At 40.8% G+C, this 12588-nt stretch overlaps 1 protein-coding gene across 7 annotated transcripts in view; it reads left to right on the top strand.

Annotated features, from left to right (window-relative positions):
• The window catches only part of Znf462 (zinc finger protein 462), a 133366-nt gene that overhangs the window by 89855 nt on the left and 30923 nt on the right, over nucleotides 1-12588 (top strand). For all 7 annotated transcript variants that reach the window (XM_013153458.3, XM_023565538.2, XM_003470913.5 and 4 more), the window contains exons 8-9: nucleotides 8255-8522; nucleotides 10541-10677. In XM_013153458.3, coding sequence (XP_013008912.1) covers nucleotides 8255-8522; nucleotides 10541-10677 — 405 coding nt within the window. The remainder of the gene's footprint in view (nucleotides 1-8254; nucleotides 8523-10540; nucleotides 10678-12588) is intronic.

Below are 12588 nucleotides of genomic sequence, written 5' to 3'. Positions count from 1 at the left end.
TTCCCCAAAATACAGAGTGTGAACAGCATGAAGATACATACAAAATAAGATCTTCGAGAGACTCCGCCAAGTGATGTAGGTTGGTAAACTATATCTCAAAGATAAAAAGTGCAGATTGTTTTGCTGTGTTTTTATAGTTTTAGGGACTCTTTTTTGTTTTGGTTTTTTTGTCATCTACTCCCTGATCATATTTCAAGGTTTTGTTTTTACTCATCAGAATGACAGGAAGTTTTCAGTGTGTGTTTCCTTCAAGCTTGGCCTCCACTTTATTTTCAGGACTAGGCGTTTGTTTTTCCATTTGCCTCCATGACAACCAAGTCCAGATTCCTATATATAGTCATCCAGCGCCCATTGTCCCCCTGGCCATTGTGCATAATCTTGTGCATCCAGGCCAGGGAGCTCCACTGATGATAGAAGATGAGGAGGTGCCAGAGTCCTTCGCCTGGAGATTTTCAAGGCATAATCAGAAGAAGGAAATAAAATAATGTAACTGCCTCTAGAGATTTATATGCCTCCGTAGACACTACCCAGAAGGAGTTTAAATGAGTTGCATTCTAAAGCCTAGCTTCTAATGGTTTTCTTTTGCAATGATCCACAGATAGAGAACATTTTTTAGGATCTTCAAAGGAAATCATTGGAAGGTTGCATTGGTGATTTGTAGTGTTTGGTGCTGTTCTGGATGCCATATTTTATTCAGTGTTAGTAGCACAAAATGAACAAGAATTTGAATGAGAGTAAAGTCTGGGTACAAAATAATTCAGATAGAACCTAAGAAATCTTTTTAAACAAGTAGACTTCTTAAATCTGTGATGTATCTTGACAGTTCTGTGCAATATACTTTTTTGAACTTATAGAAGTGGTTCAATGCAGCAAACATTTTCTTAAATACCTTTCCCGGCACTTCTCAGCATTTGAGATACTTCAGTGATAAAAGCTGCAGAATGTCTCTCTCTTGAGGAGATTACTTTATATTTAAATAGGCAGAAACAATACCATATTTTCTGTATAGCAACAATTGCCCACGAATTCAACCCAGCAAACACTATTCTAGTACCATAATTTATTGTGATAATAATAAAAGTGTTATTAGGTTCATAAAGAATCCAACAGATTGTCTTATCAAAAGATTAAAAAAATGGTAGAAACACATAGCATGAAGTCCAGCTTCCTATCAAATTTTGAGCATACGTGCAGTACTTTGTTAACTGTTTGCACATTATTGTATAGCAGATACCTAGAACATTTTTACATTACTAGAATTCTAAATATACCGAATGACAACTTTCCAACTCCTGTCCTCACCAGTGGCAGCCCCCATTCTACTGTGTTTCTTGAGTTTTGACAACCCTAGGTTTCTCATAGAGTGGAACCATGCAAGATTTGTCCTCTTATGATTGTCTTATTCCAAGATAGTATTCTCAAGTTTCCTTTACGTTTTCAAGGTTGAATAATATCCATTGATGTGTGTTTATCATTTTATTTTCATATTATTTTGATAATGGCATCCTAATCAGAGACTCCTTTCTTTAAAACACCTTATGCATTTAATTTTCACCTAATACGTAAATATGTTCCTCCAGAACTGTAACATGGGGTCAATCCCAGGTAGCTGAGGATGGATCCTTTGATTGGAGTTCTCTGTTTTTTCTCTTGCATAAATCATGTTACCTATATTGCATCGCGTGGTACTTCAGTTTCAGTGTCTTTTAAGTGGATTGAAAATTTAAACATTAGAACAAAATTCTTCTAGATTTTTGTTTTCGGTCTTTTAGAGTGTGTCTCACCAAAACATGATTTCACCAGTATTTTTTTAATAACTTGACTTTATCAAGCCTTTTCAAAATATTCAATGCAGCTTTCCTAGACATAACTTTTTACACCCTTATCTCATTATCTTATTGGATATTAATTATATATTAAGTAAGCACAGTAACAGATCATAACTGTATAAAGAAGTTTGGGAGCAAATAAAACTGATTCTTCATGGCATCAGCTCAACTGCTGAAATCAGAAATAGATGGAACTGCTGGAGAGCAGTACGAACTCCAATCTGGACACTGTTGTTGCCCATTAATTTTCTTTGGTCAGGATACTCTTAAGGCCTGGGACATTGGTTTGGTGAAAGTTACTTAGATTATACATGATCTAAATGTATTATAAAGTATGAGTTAAGGGAAAGAATCATAATGTGTATGTGTTGGAAAAGCTTAGAAAAGAACAAAGAGTTCTTTTTGAGTTGTTTGGAAAAATCTTCACAAAGGAGATGACATTCCAGATGAATTTTGAAGGATGGGTAGGACTTTTCCAGGGAAAAGGAAGAGGAAAAGCAATAAATAGTCCTGACTAGGGACCATGAATGATGAAATATGTGGAATATGCAAGCAATGGGAAACTACCTAGAGATAAGGATATAGACGTGGACCAGACTACAGATCTGTATGTACTGATGCAAGGAAAGGAGACTTTATTTGGCAATAGTACATCATCGTATCATAATCATAACCTTTGATATATACATTGGCCCAACTAGAGTAGATCTTAAGAGGAAGACCAGGTAGCAGAGGAATGGAAAGGAAAATGAAGTTGGATCATGAGATACTTCAATAGCACATGGTTAAATGTACTGCCATAGAAAAGGGAGAAGCCTGGTAACTTGAATGAAAACCCTCACACTCTGATTTTGAACAAAAGCAGCTGCTACCATTCAGAAGGAAAAAGGATGCTTAGAACAAAATGATAATGTTTGGTGTGTTGGATTAGGATGAAGAGTCCACCAGAGGTAAACCATTTGGTGAAGGATTTTGGTCATTGCAAAGCTCAATGAGTTTCTCACTGCATCAGAATTCTCTAGTTATTGTAGATTTCCAGTTAACTGTCATACACACAAAGATTTGAACTATTTTTGTTTTTTGCCTCAGTTTATGGGCATTTGTATAACAGAAGTTGCATGCCATAAAGTATCTTTAGCTGCTCTCATGTCACTATTGCTGTGCTTTTCTCAAATTTTCTGTAGTTTCCTGACTAAGGATAGTTGGATCCAATTCCTAAGCCCTGTATTTTGGGCATCTACACTATTTGTGATTAAATTATCCACAGGTACTATTCTATTCCTAGTTGCTTATGCTACCAATACTTAGATGTTAAATGGTCTGCTTTTCTGAAGAAAATTACAATCCATTCATTACCCTGGTACCTCAGTTCATGAACTTAATTCTTGCCATGACTCTGAGTCAGATGGTTATCGTGTTTGTACAGGGGGAGTGATGGCTGTGACTGTACTGGTCACTCCTTGCAGAGTTTGCAAATGGAAGCAAAATTTTGACATAACACTTCTGTTAGGAACCTAATTGTTGGTGAACAGAAATATTTATGAACCAAAGTACCACTAAACTATATTTTGAACTTTCCATACTATTTTAGAATTTGGAAGTTTTAAAGTGTGTCTTACACAACCTACCTCTCCTTCTGAGACATGTTTGTTTGTTTGTTTTAACTCATCTTTCTCTTCCTCTTGTCTTTTGCTTCTTTGCCTTAAGGAAATTAAGTTACTTTTTTTCACAGTGATAAGAATTAACACAATAACTAATATTATTCACATTTATTAAAATGAGTTCTTTTGATATTTGTTCCTTTTTTCACTCCAGTCATCAAATACTACCTATTTTACCTTTTCCTCCCCACCTCTTTGTAGATGCCTCTATTAAAAATTATTTTTTGTGTGTTATCATTGTCTGGATGTCTTTCTGAGACAGTTAAGTTGCTTGAGGGCAGGGATCAAGTCTTTCCTAGAACAGGTCACTTATCAGATGCCCTACGAATATTTGCTGAATGGCTGGGTGTGGTGGTACACACCTGTGATCCCAGCACTCTGGGAAGCTGAGGCAGAAGGTTTCCTGTGAGTTTGAGGCCAGCCTGGGCTATATATACTTCAAGTCCAGGCTGAACTACATAGTATGACTTCATCTCAGAAAACAAAAATAAAAAATATTTGCTGAATGAATTGGTAGAATGTAGTCATTTGCTCCATTGTCACCTCTAAAATTTGCTTGCCTGGAATTCTTGGTCTATACTTGATTCACGCTAACCATCAAGCTTGTCCCCTAAGTCTGCACAAAAATTAGCTCCAGTGTAACTGAGTACAGTTGTTGCACTGGGATACTTTTTTTTGCCACCTTCCTCTTCCCTTACAGCCTCTTTGCAGAGCTGCAGAAAATTGAGAATTGATCTCTGGTATGGCTTCCTTTTAGTATCACTCAGTGTGCAAGGGTGCTGTCCTGTGCGACACAATTTACTGCCCAATTGATTCTTACTCTTCCTTCTGTCTTCCTCAATCTTATAGTAGTTAAATTCTCACGTTACTGTTCATTTGTTTTCGGTGCCTCTTTTAGTCCTTCAGTCAATGGAATTAAGCTTACTAGACATGAGAAAGGCCTGTATTTTGAGAACAGTCAACTGCTCAGCTCCCTTCCTTAAGAGATCTGAGTTCTCGAAGGTGTATCTTTGTCCTGGAGCACCCACAGGCAGCACGTGATCGTGCACAAAGACACCAGTAACTAGGTGTTGTGGACTCAGGTCTGTGTGCTTAGGAAAGCCTCGTTCTGTCATGCTTATTGTTCTTCTGGAGTTACATTTTCTTTCTTTTCATTTACAGAGTCAAATTTCTTGTGATTGTTTCAAGCTGTCTAATTTCCAGAGAAAAAAGGAAAACAAATCAAAATGACAAAAGCCCTGAAGTTGATATTCACCTAGATTTGCCTGGTATTCTCGGAATCTGGAATTAAATTTTCCATTTCTCCAGGAACGTTAAGAAGTGAGAAGACTAGGAGAACTCATTCAGAATCCAGCCCCTTCCTAGTATGAAATCCCACCCTGCCCTAGAGACACCTAAAGCACCCATCTCCATTTCATCTGTATGCCTGTGTTCTGAGTCAAATCCCTCTTGAATTTTAGAGCATTGCTTTTGGGCATCTCCAGTCTGTGCTGTAGGTTCCATTGCAGACAGCGTTGCCCCTGCAGGTGATAAATGTAGCTTTTGTGACCTGCTGTTAGGACACAGTTTCTTCCTAACCCCACCCATGAGCTCCTGCTGCTGAGTTCCTTTTCCCATAGCCAGAAATTTGTCTCTGCAAACATAGGAATATTTTTTACTTTCCTTTCGCTAAGCTCAGAATGAAAACAGAATAGTCCTAATGATGATTTTTAACTTACATGACATACTCTTTGGCTTATGATCTGCTTGCCTTTCTCACCTGGACATAGATGACCCTCTTCCTGCTCTCAGGGCTGTGCTTCTTGAGCAAGTTGGAATTTTATGTTGCTTAGCAAGTAGGCTTTTTTAAGATCGGTGGAATCATACACACTCACGTCTTTGTTACTTTAGTGCCCAAAGTGCTAAAATCGTACATTATTCACAAACTCTCAGTGGGGGGGGGGGGGGGGAGGAATTGAGAATGCTGACACCAGAAAGGAAAGATGAGCTCTAAGAAATCTATGGAGTTGTAACCTGGGCATTATTACAAATGTACCGTGAGTGGTGGGATTTGTTGCTTTTTGTAAATACACCTGTCCATCTGATTTTACCAGGAGGGAAAAGGGGAGTTTATACCGTGGATATCTATAGCTGTCTCTTTTGCATTGCCATTGAAGAAAGGTGATGAGTCTGTCTTGGAATGCTTTGCCCAAGATTCATACATTTTATTTCTTCAAGTATTTCTATAGCACATAAATACTCGGTCAAAATTTAGAATTTGTCTTTTTTCAGATGGATGAAATTACATGCAGTAGACTCAGAGATAAGAAAAATGTGTTACCTAGGGGGTGTCTGCCTAGATGATGCTTGGGTTGAGCTGGGGTGGATGGAAGGTAAGAGGAGACCCATTCACCTGGCGTATAATCTTTCTAGGAGCCACGTGTCCCTCATAGCTTTGCTGCGAAGAAATCAAAGCTGTCAAGTGCTTGGTTTCTGAAGTGTGCCGCAGTATCCATACAAACCTGGCAGAGACACTCCCTGAGGGATGGGCCATGTCGTAGACCCAACTGCAGCCACTTATTGCCAAGTGGGCCACTCCTTGGGATATTTGCTTTGGCCTCTGGATGGATTTGTGGATTGTGGACAGATCTCTAGCAGCAGAACCTGACTTTGGCTTTGTTGGTTATAGAATTTCTATTCCACAGAGCTAACATCGCATGCTAGGACCAGCACCAGCCAGAGGTCCTAAGCTTTCCAGGGATGCTGGCCAGCTGTGCTTAACCTGCAGCTCAGAACTGGACTAACAGGAGAGGCAGAGTACACACTGCCCTTCACTGTGCATGAGTATTAAGGCGAAATTTGTCCTAAGGGCTTGAATAGAAAACATCTCCAAACAATTAATGAAATGATAAACAAACCTGCTATTGAAAAAAAAAATGAAAAATTGACAATGGGATTATCATGATCCTGAGTAGGTTCATCAGTGAGGGTAGAGGAATAAAGAAAAAGAAGATAAAAGATCTGAGTAAAATGAATTCAGTGTGTTATTCGTTTCATCTTTTGTCTTTAGTTTACACCTGGTAATGAACTCACAGAGGCTTGGGAAGATTCTTCAAGTTTCCTTTTGTTTCACTGTATGTGTGTGTGTGTGTGGTTTGTTCACAGTTTCTAAGGGGTTTTCCTAGTTTCCAACACTATGAATGGGGGAGCAGAGAACAAGAGAAGAAGCTACATCTCTAGTTTGAAGTCAGGAGGAGGTGGCTCCACGTCTTTGTTTTGCTCTTCCAGGAGGCTGGTGGGATGGATGGTCCTGGTTTCATTAAGCATGGGTTTTACAAAATCCTCTGCATCCCGCCTCTGGGAATCATGCTTTGGAAAATTAAGTGTCTGTCAAATCAGGAGGAGGCTTGTACAGTTGTGCGCCCCTTTCTCGCTGGCTTTCCAAAAGGCTTAAGCAAAGGGCCCTTTGTTTCCTTTTCAAGGAAAGTTACACCGAAATTCTTCTGTGTGGTATTCACAGGCCTCATCTGTGTGGCTCCTAGGCAGCTGCGGGTTTTGTAGGATGACACTGAATTCCAAACCTCTACATTCAAAGCAGGGTGTTGGGAAAAGGTTCAAGACCCTTCTTTATTTTCTCTCTCCTCTTTTAATTTTTTCCTCATTTTACTTTCCCTCTGTCTGCCATCTTTCATGTGAAGGACTCTGAGCTCTGCCCCTCCTCCCACCCAGATCAGGTTTCTCCACCACATGCCATCGAAGCTCCTCCGGGTTAAGATCTGTGTCTGTCATTTCCGACATTTTCCTCGGATTTGCAGACTTTAAAATACCTTTCGGAGAACTTGTTTGGAATTTCATTTTAATGGGATTTATGAATAAATCTCCATCTTAATGCTGACTAAGCTTTAAGCATCCATTCCAGGAGAACACCATCGGACTTTTATATTTTAAAATTTAAATCACTTGACTGTGAAGGCATAAAACATTTTTATAGTTGTGTGAGTGCCATGTGCTTGAACATTTCTGTTACAGACTGAGTTTTGGGGTGGGGGGTTGGTTTCTTTTTTTAAATTTTGCTTGGTGTAAATAATTCTGGGTAGCAAAGGAGAAACCATTGCATCACCCTTCCCTTGCCTGTAGACTCCTGTGTACACACTGTGGGTTAATTTATCTCACCTGTGAGGATGGCTATCCTGTGGCAATGTGTTGCAACGCTGCAATTTCCTTTAAGTGGAGCAGTTTGCTTTCTTCCTTTGCTTTGAACCCTAAACCTCAGAATTTTATTTTTAAATACCACGAGCCCTCAAAGTCGTGGCACTTCCTCCCTACATGGTTTCCCAGATCTGCATCACAGAATGTAAGCAAAGATGAGATATGGGATCGTGGCCATTGCGCTTAAAAAAACACTCAAAACTAATCAGATGATGCTGGTCAAAGGGTGTGGACTTGCAGTTAGAGGAGAAGCAAGCTCTGGGGGTCTCCGTGTACAGCAGGTGACTACGGTTAATAATACTGTATCTTGTACTTGAAATGTGCTGGAATCTTAAATGTCCTCAACCAAACACCAAAAAATGATAATCCTGGGAGGAAACAGGTGTGTTAACTTGTAATTGTTTCACACTGTCAACATCTATCAGATCATCGTGTTGTACACTTTAAATATGGACATTTTTAATTTGTCCATTATGTCCCCATGAGCCTGAGGGGGACCCCAAAATTGGGAGTTCTCAAGCATCAACCTCTCCTGTGTTCTCAGTACCCCGTGTCACTGTGCCCATCTCTCCACAGACTCATCCTACTCAGAGCCCCCTGATGTTCAGCAGCAGTTGAACCACTATCAGTCAGCCGCCCTGGCCAGAAACAACAGCCGAGTTAGCCCTGTGCCTCTTTCTGGAGCCGCTGCTGGCACCGAGCAGAAAACCGAAGCTGTTCTGCACTGCGAATTCTGTGAATTCTCCTCTGGCTACATCCAGAGCATCAGACGTCATTATCGAGACAAGCATGGGGGAAAGAAGCTTTTCAAGTGCAAAGACTGCTCCTTTTATACAGGCTTTAAGTAAGTGGCATGAAGAACAACTGTGAGAAACCGTGGCTGCCCCTGCTCCACCCCTCACTGCATTCTTCCTTTATACTTTACTAGCCGGAGTTTGAGGAAGGCCATGCCCATGTGATGATGTGGAAGCTGGGTGGAGCCTTAAAGAGGAAGACTACTCTGGGATTTGTGGAAGGGACGAAGAGCTGTATCAGAACAAATGACTAAAAATCAGAGCAAATGAGTTCCCAAACAGTAGGAAACAACAGCAAGGGATGTTTCTGGCTTATTGCATAGAGAAGTATTTTCCCTTCAGAGAACACACACACACACACACACACACACACACACACACACTGTTTTATATGTGGCATATGTATAGTTTGAAAGCAGAGTTCAGGAGAGAATATCCAGCAATGCTCGCCTCTCTGCTCTTCTAGTGGAAAACTCTTAAGATTGTAGTATTGAAAGAACCAAATTCAAGGTCCCAGCACTGCAGACTGGACTTGAGCCACCCTAAACAGACTGCTCCAGTTTAGGAAGAGATAATCCATACTCATCTGTGCTCCTGTGCAGGACAGAATTGGTGAGCTCAGTGGAAAAGATGTGAATGCTTTCTACCATAGAATCTAAACTTCCCCTGTGATTTAATCTCATCCTGTGAGATATCATTTAAGTTAGTGGTTACAGGTGTAAAATGTGAAGCCTGACCGCCCGAGTTTGAATCCTGGCCTTGCCACGTGGTAGGTGTGTGACCTCAGAGATGAGACACTGAATATCTCTGGCTCAACATTTCCTTATCTATAAACCAAAGATAATAATAACAACACCTACGTCATAGGACCCTTATGCTACCAGTAGTACATGAATCAGTGTATCTGAAGTGCTTAGAACAAACACTGCTGAGCACTGTATGATAGATAAAGCTGTTATGATACCATAACACCAACACTATGCTCCACATTGAAAGCAGCTATGATCTACTCCTGCTGTAGGGAGGACCTGAACCTTTGACCATTTCACTGCAGGCTTTGCATAGAGAGGCAGTGGAAGATAGACTTCCTGTCCCACAAGACAGGTGAATTGAAAGAAGAAACCTTTTCCCAAACATCTTAGTTGCTGGGCTTTGATGGAAACTGTTAGGTCTCTGACCATTAACTTGGTCCACTTACTTTTCAGATGAATATGTTTGTAATTTAGAACAGAGAGGAAGCTAAAGGACACGATGACCAGGCCTGCATTTCTCCAGAGAAAATCACAGGATCTGATAAACAGTAACCTTTGCCCATTAAACGTTTGGTTTCATCCATTTTTGTGAGACATGTAAGGGTTTGAAAATATTGGGGATTCAGACAGTGAGGAGATAGAGGTGACTGGACCTTGAAGCTGTTACAGCTCTGAACTGAGTCCTCCTACTCCCCACTCATCATAACCTAAACAATTTGTACTCCTTACCCAAGAAGCCTAGGTAGGGAGTTTGTAAACCAAGCTTTAAAATTAGTCCTTCTCAGCCAGGTGTGGTAGTATACACCTATAACCCCAACTCTTGGGAGGCAGAGGCAGGAGACTCTCCATGAGTTTGAGACCAGCCTGGGCTACATAGTGAGTTCAAGGCCAGCCTGAACTGCATAGCAAGACCCTGTCTCAAAACCCCAAAATAAAATGAAATAAAATGATAAAGCAGTCTTCCCAGTATGATGTGAAATACTCCTGGTGGGGATTATGTTTTCATGTCATTGATATGCAATTTCTAATTTCCGTGAAAGTGTTTAGGGACCATAATATTTTCTAAATCAAACCCTGATCCCAGCCAACTGACAAAATTAAAAACAAAAAAATATATTGCTACCATATTTGTGTGTTTGGTTATTGGTTGGCTGACCGTGGAATTTGTGGTCACATACATGACTCATAACTTTATTTTTGGCCCCTCAAGCAGGTAAGTCACACATATTCACTTTAGTGGGTTTGCTGGCAGGAGATGTGTGGAAGAAATGACCTCTTGTTGAACTCACCACCTGTCTCTTCAACCTGTCTCCTAGATCTGCTTTTACTATGCACGTGGAAGCTGGGCATTCGGCGGTTCCTGAGGAGGGTCCCAAAGATCTCCGCTGTCCTCTCTGCCTCTATCACACCAAATACAAACGCAACATGATTGACCACATCGTGCTGCACCGAGGTAACCTTCCTCCTCCTTTCCTTTGGGTGCACTGGGAGGAACGCATAGTGGTATTCCAAATACTCTCTCGAGATTACAACAGTACCACTTTGGCCTTGGTTCCTTGTTCTTCAGGTAAGAAACATAGTGGTAAACACCATGATAACCCACAGAGTAAGAACACCTTCTTGCTGAAAATGAATTCCTCCACCTGGAGGGAGGCAAAGGGATGGATTCTGCAGTGAGCACCTCCACAGGGCACATTCTGAATCTCTGCTATCCACGGCCATTTGTAGGATGCACCTCAGGAAGGAATGGATGAGGAAATGTGTGGGTGAAGGCAAATGTAACATTTGAAGAGTTACTGTTTATGCTTATAAGCAATTATTTTGATAAAAAGCAAAATAATGACATGGACAGAGGAAAAATATTCTTAAAAAATTAAAGTAGGCTGATAAATAATCAAAAACCCATAAATTGAGCATTGAACCGAAATTCTGGTTTTGAATTCTATGGTGTTTAACCTCTTACTTGTAGAGAGGATTATACCCATGACATGGTGGGTAAGGAGTTGATATCCATAAATGTTGGTTCCAACTAGCCAATAAGGATACTTCTCTTAAGTCCACTTTGGTTTTGTGTTGAGTTTACTCTTGGCCGGTTACAACTTGATAAACATCAAGTTGCTTTTGCATTGGAAGGGAAAATGTGTTTTTATAGCATCTGCTTTGTCTTGAAAAGATTCAAGTTGCAAGGAGTTGGAGAAAGAGCACTAGAATATCCATTGACAGTCTTGCTTTCCATTTCCATCCACTGATTTTCCCCATCTTCTTTGTTCCCTCCTCTCTTGCTTTCTTCCTTTTTCTCCCTATCATACTTCCTTTACTTCTAACCTTGGATAGCTCTTCAACATTTATCACACCGACCTCAAAACCAGTAAGTAGCATCTGCTTCCCTGCTGAGCTGCCCCTCACTGTGAAATCTGGGTATTTGGAGGGCAGTGGCAAAATATCCCACGTGTTCTCTGAGCCACTGCCTTTGTCCGGTCCATACTGTGACCTACTCATTCATACTGCAAATTCCATCGAAGGCTCCACATTTAGCATCCTCGGGTTTCCCTCCTCCCTGTTGCACGCTAATGAGACGTGAGATTGTTGCTGGCTAGGATGTCTACCTGCAAGCTGGGAAAAGCAGCATAGCAACATTTAGGCAGGAATTCTTGGCCTGAGTGGTCCTGCCTGGTGTTCTGCCTCAGTCACCTGGCTTCCGGTCCCCCAGCCCATGTGTTGCAGTGGCTCCGTGCCCTGTCACATCTTGGGTGGAGGCCAGTATAGTGATGCTGCCAAGTGAGAAAGAAATGATGAGTCCTCCATTTCTGTGGTTGGTTTTCTTTCCCCCTATTGAGGCCTGGTGTGCTCAGAGCTTTGATGCCTAAGAAGCCCAGTGACTTTTCTGAGCTGAGAATTCAAGAAAGAGAAACAAGAAGATTAAACACCAAGACCTAGACAAAGGGCTGTTCACACATGCAGTCACTTCATTTCCCATCACTGTGAGCAACAACTCTTCAACATGTGTAAAACCTGAGGCTAAGAAAGACCTGGGCTTTTTTTTTTTTTTTTTTTTAATTTTGTTTTTGCATTTGTAGTGTGCAGTGTTTATTTGTGGTCTGCTTCATTTCATAAAAGGTTTTAGGTAGCTTAAGGAAAGTCCTGCAGAGCTCTAGAGGAAATTAAGGCAAATATGAAGTAAAATGAAAGTACTAGAAAGTGCGACAAAGTATGAACAAGACAGTTGAGAGTCTGAACGTACAACGGGCTGACATTTGATAATAGTGAGCTTCAGATTAGGCTCTGGGGTTCGCACTGCCGTGAAAGTGTGGTTCAGGAAATTTTCAGAAAAGCAGATACTGAAACCTGAAAGGAATTTCTACAG

This window comes from Cavia porcellus, unplaced genomic scaffold, assembly GCF_034190915.1.
Source record: "Cavia porcellus strain 051 isolate PalLab524CR breed Dunkin Hartley unplaced genomic scaffold, mCavPor4.1 scaffold_1, whole genome shotgun sequence".
Taxonomy (NCBI): Eukaryota; Metazoa; Chordata; class Mammalia; order Rodentia; family Caviidae; genus Cavia; species Cavia porcellus.
Note: the sequence above shows the minus strand (reverse complement) of the source record. Positions and strands in the feature narration are given on the sequence as shown.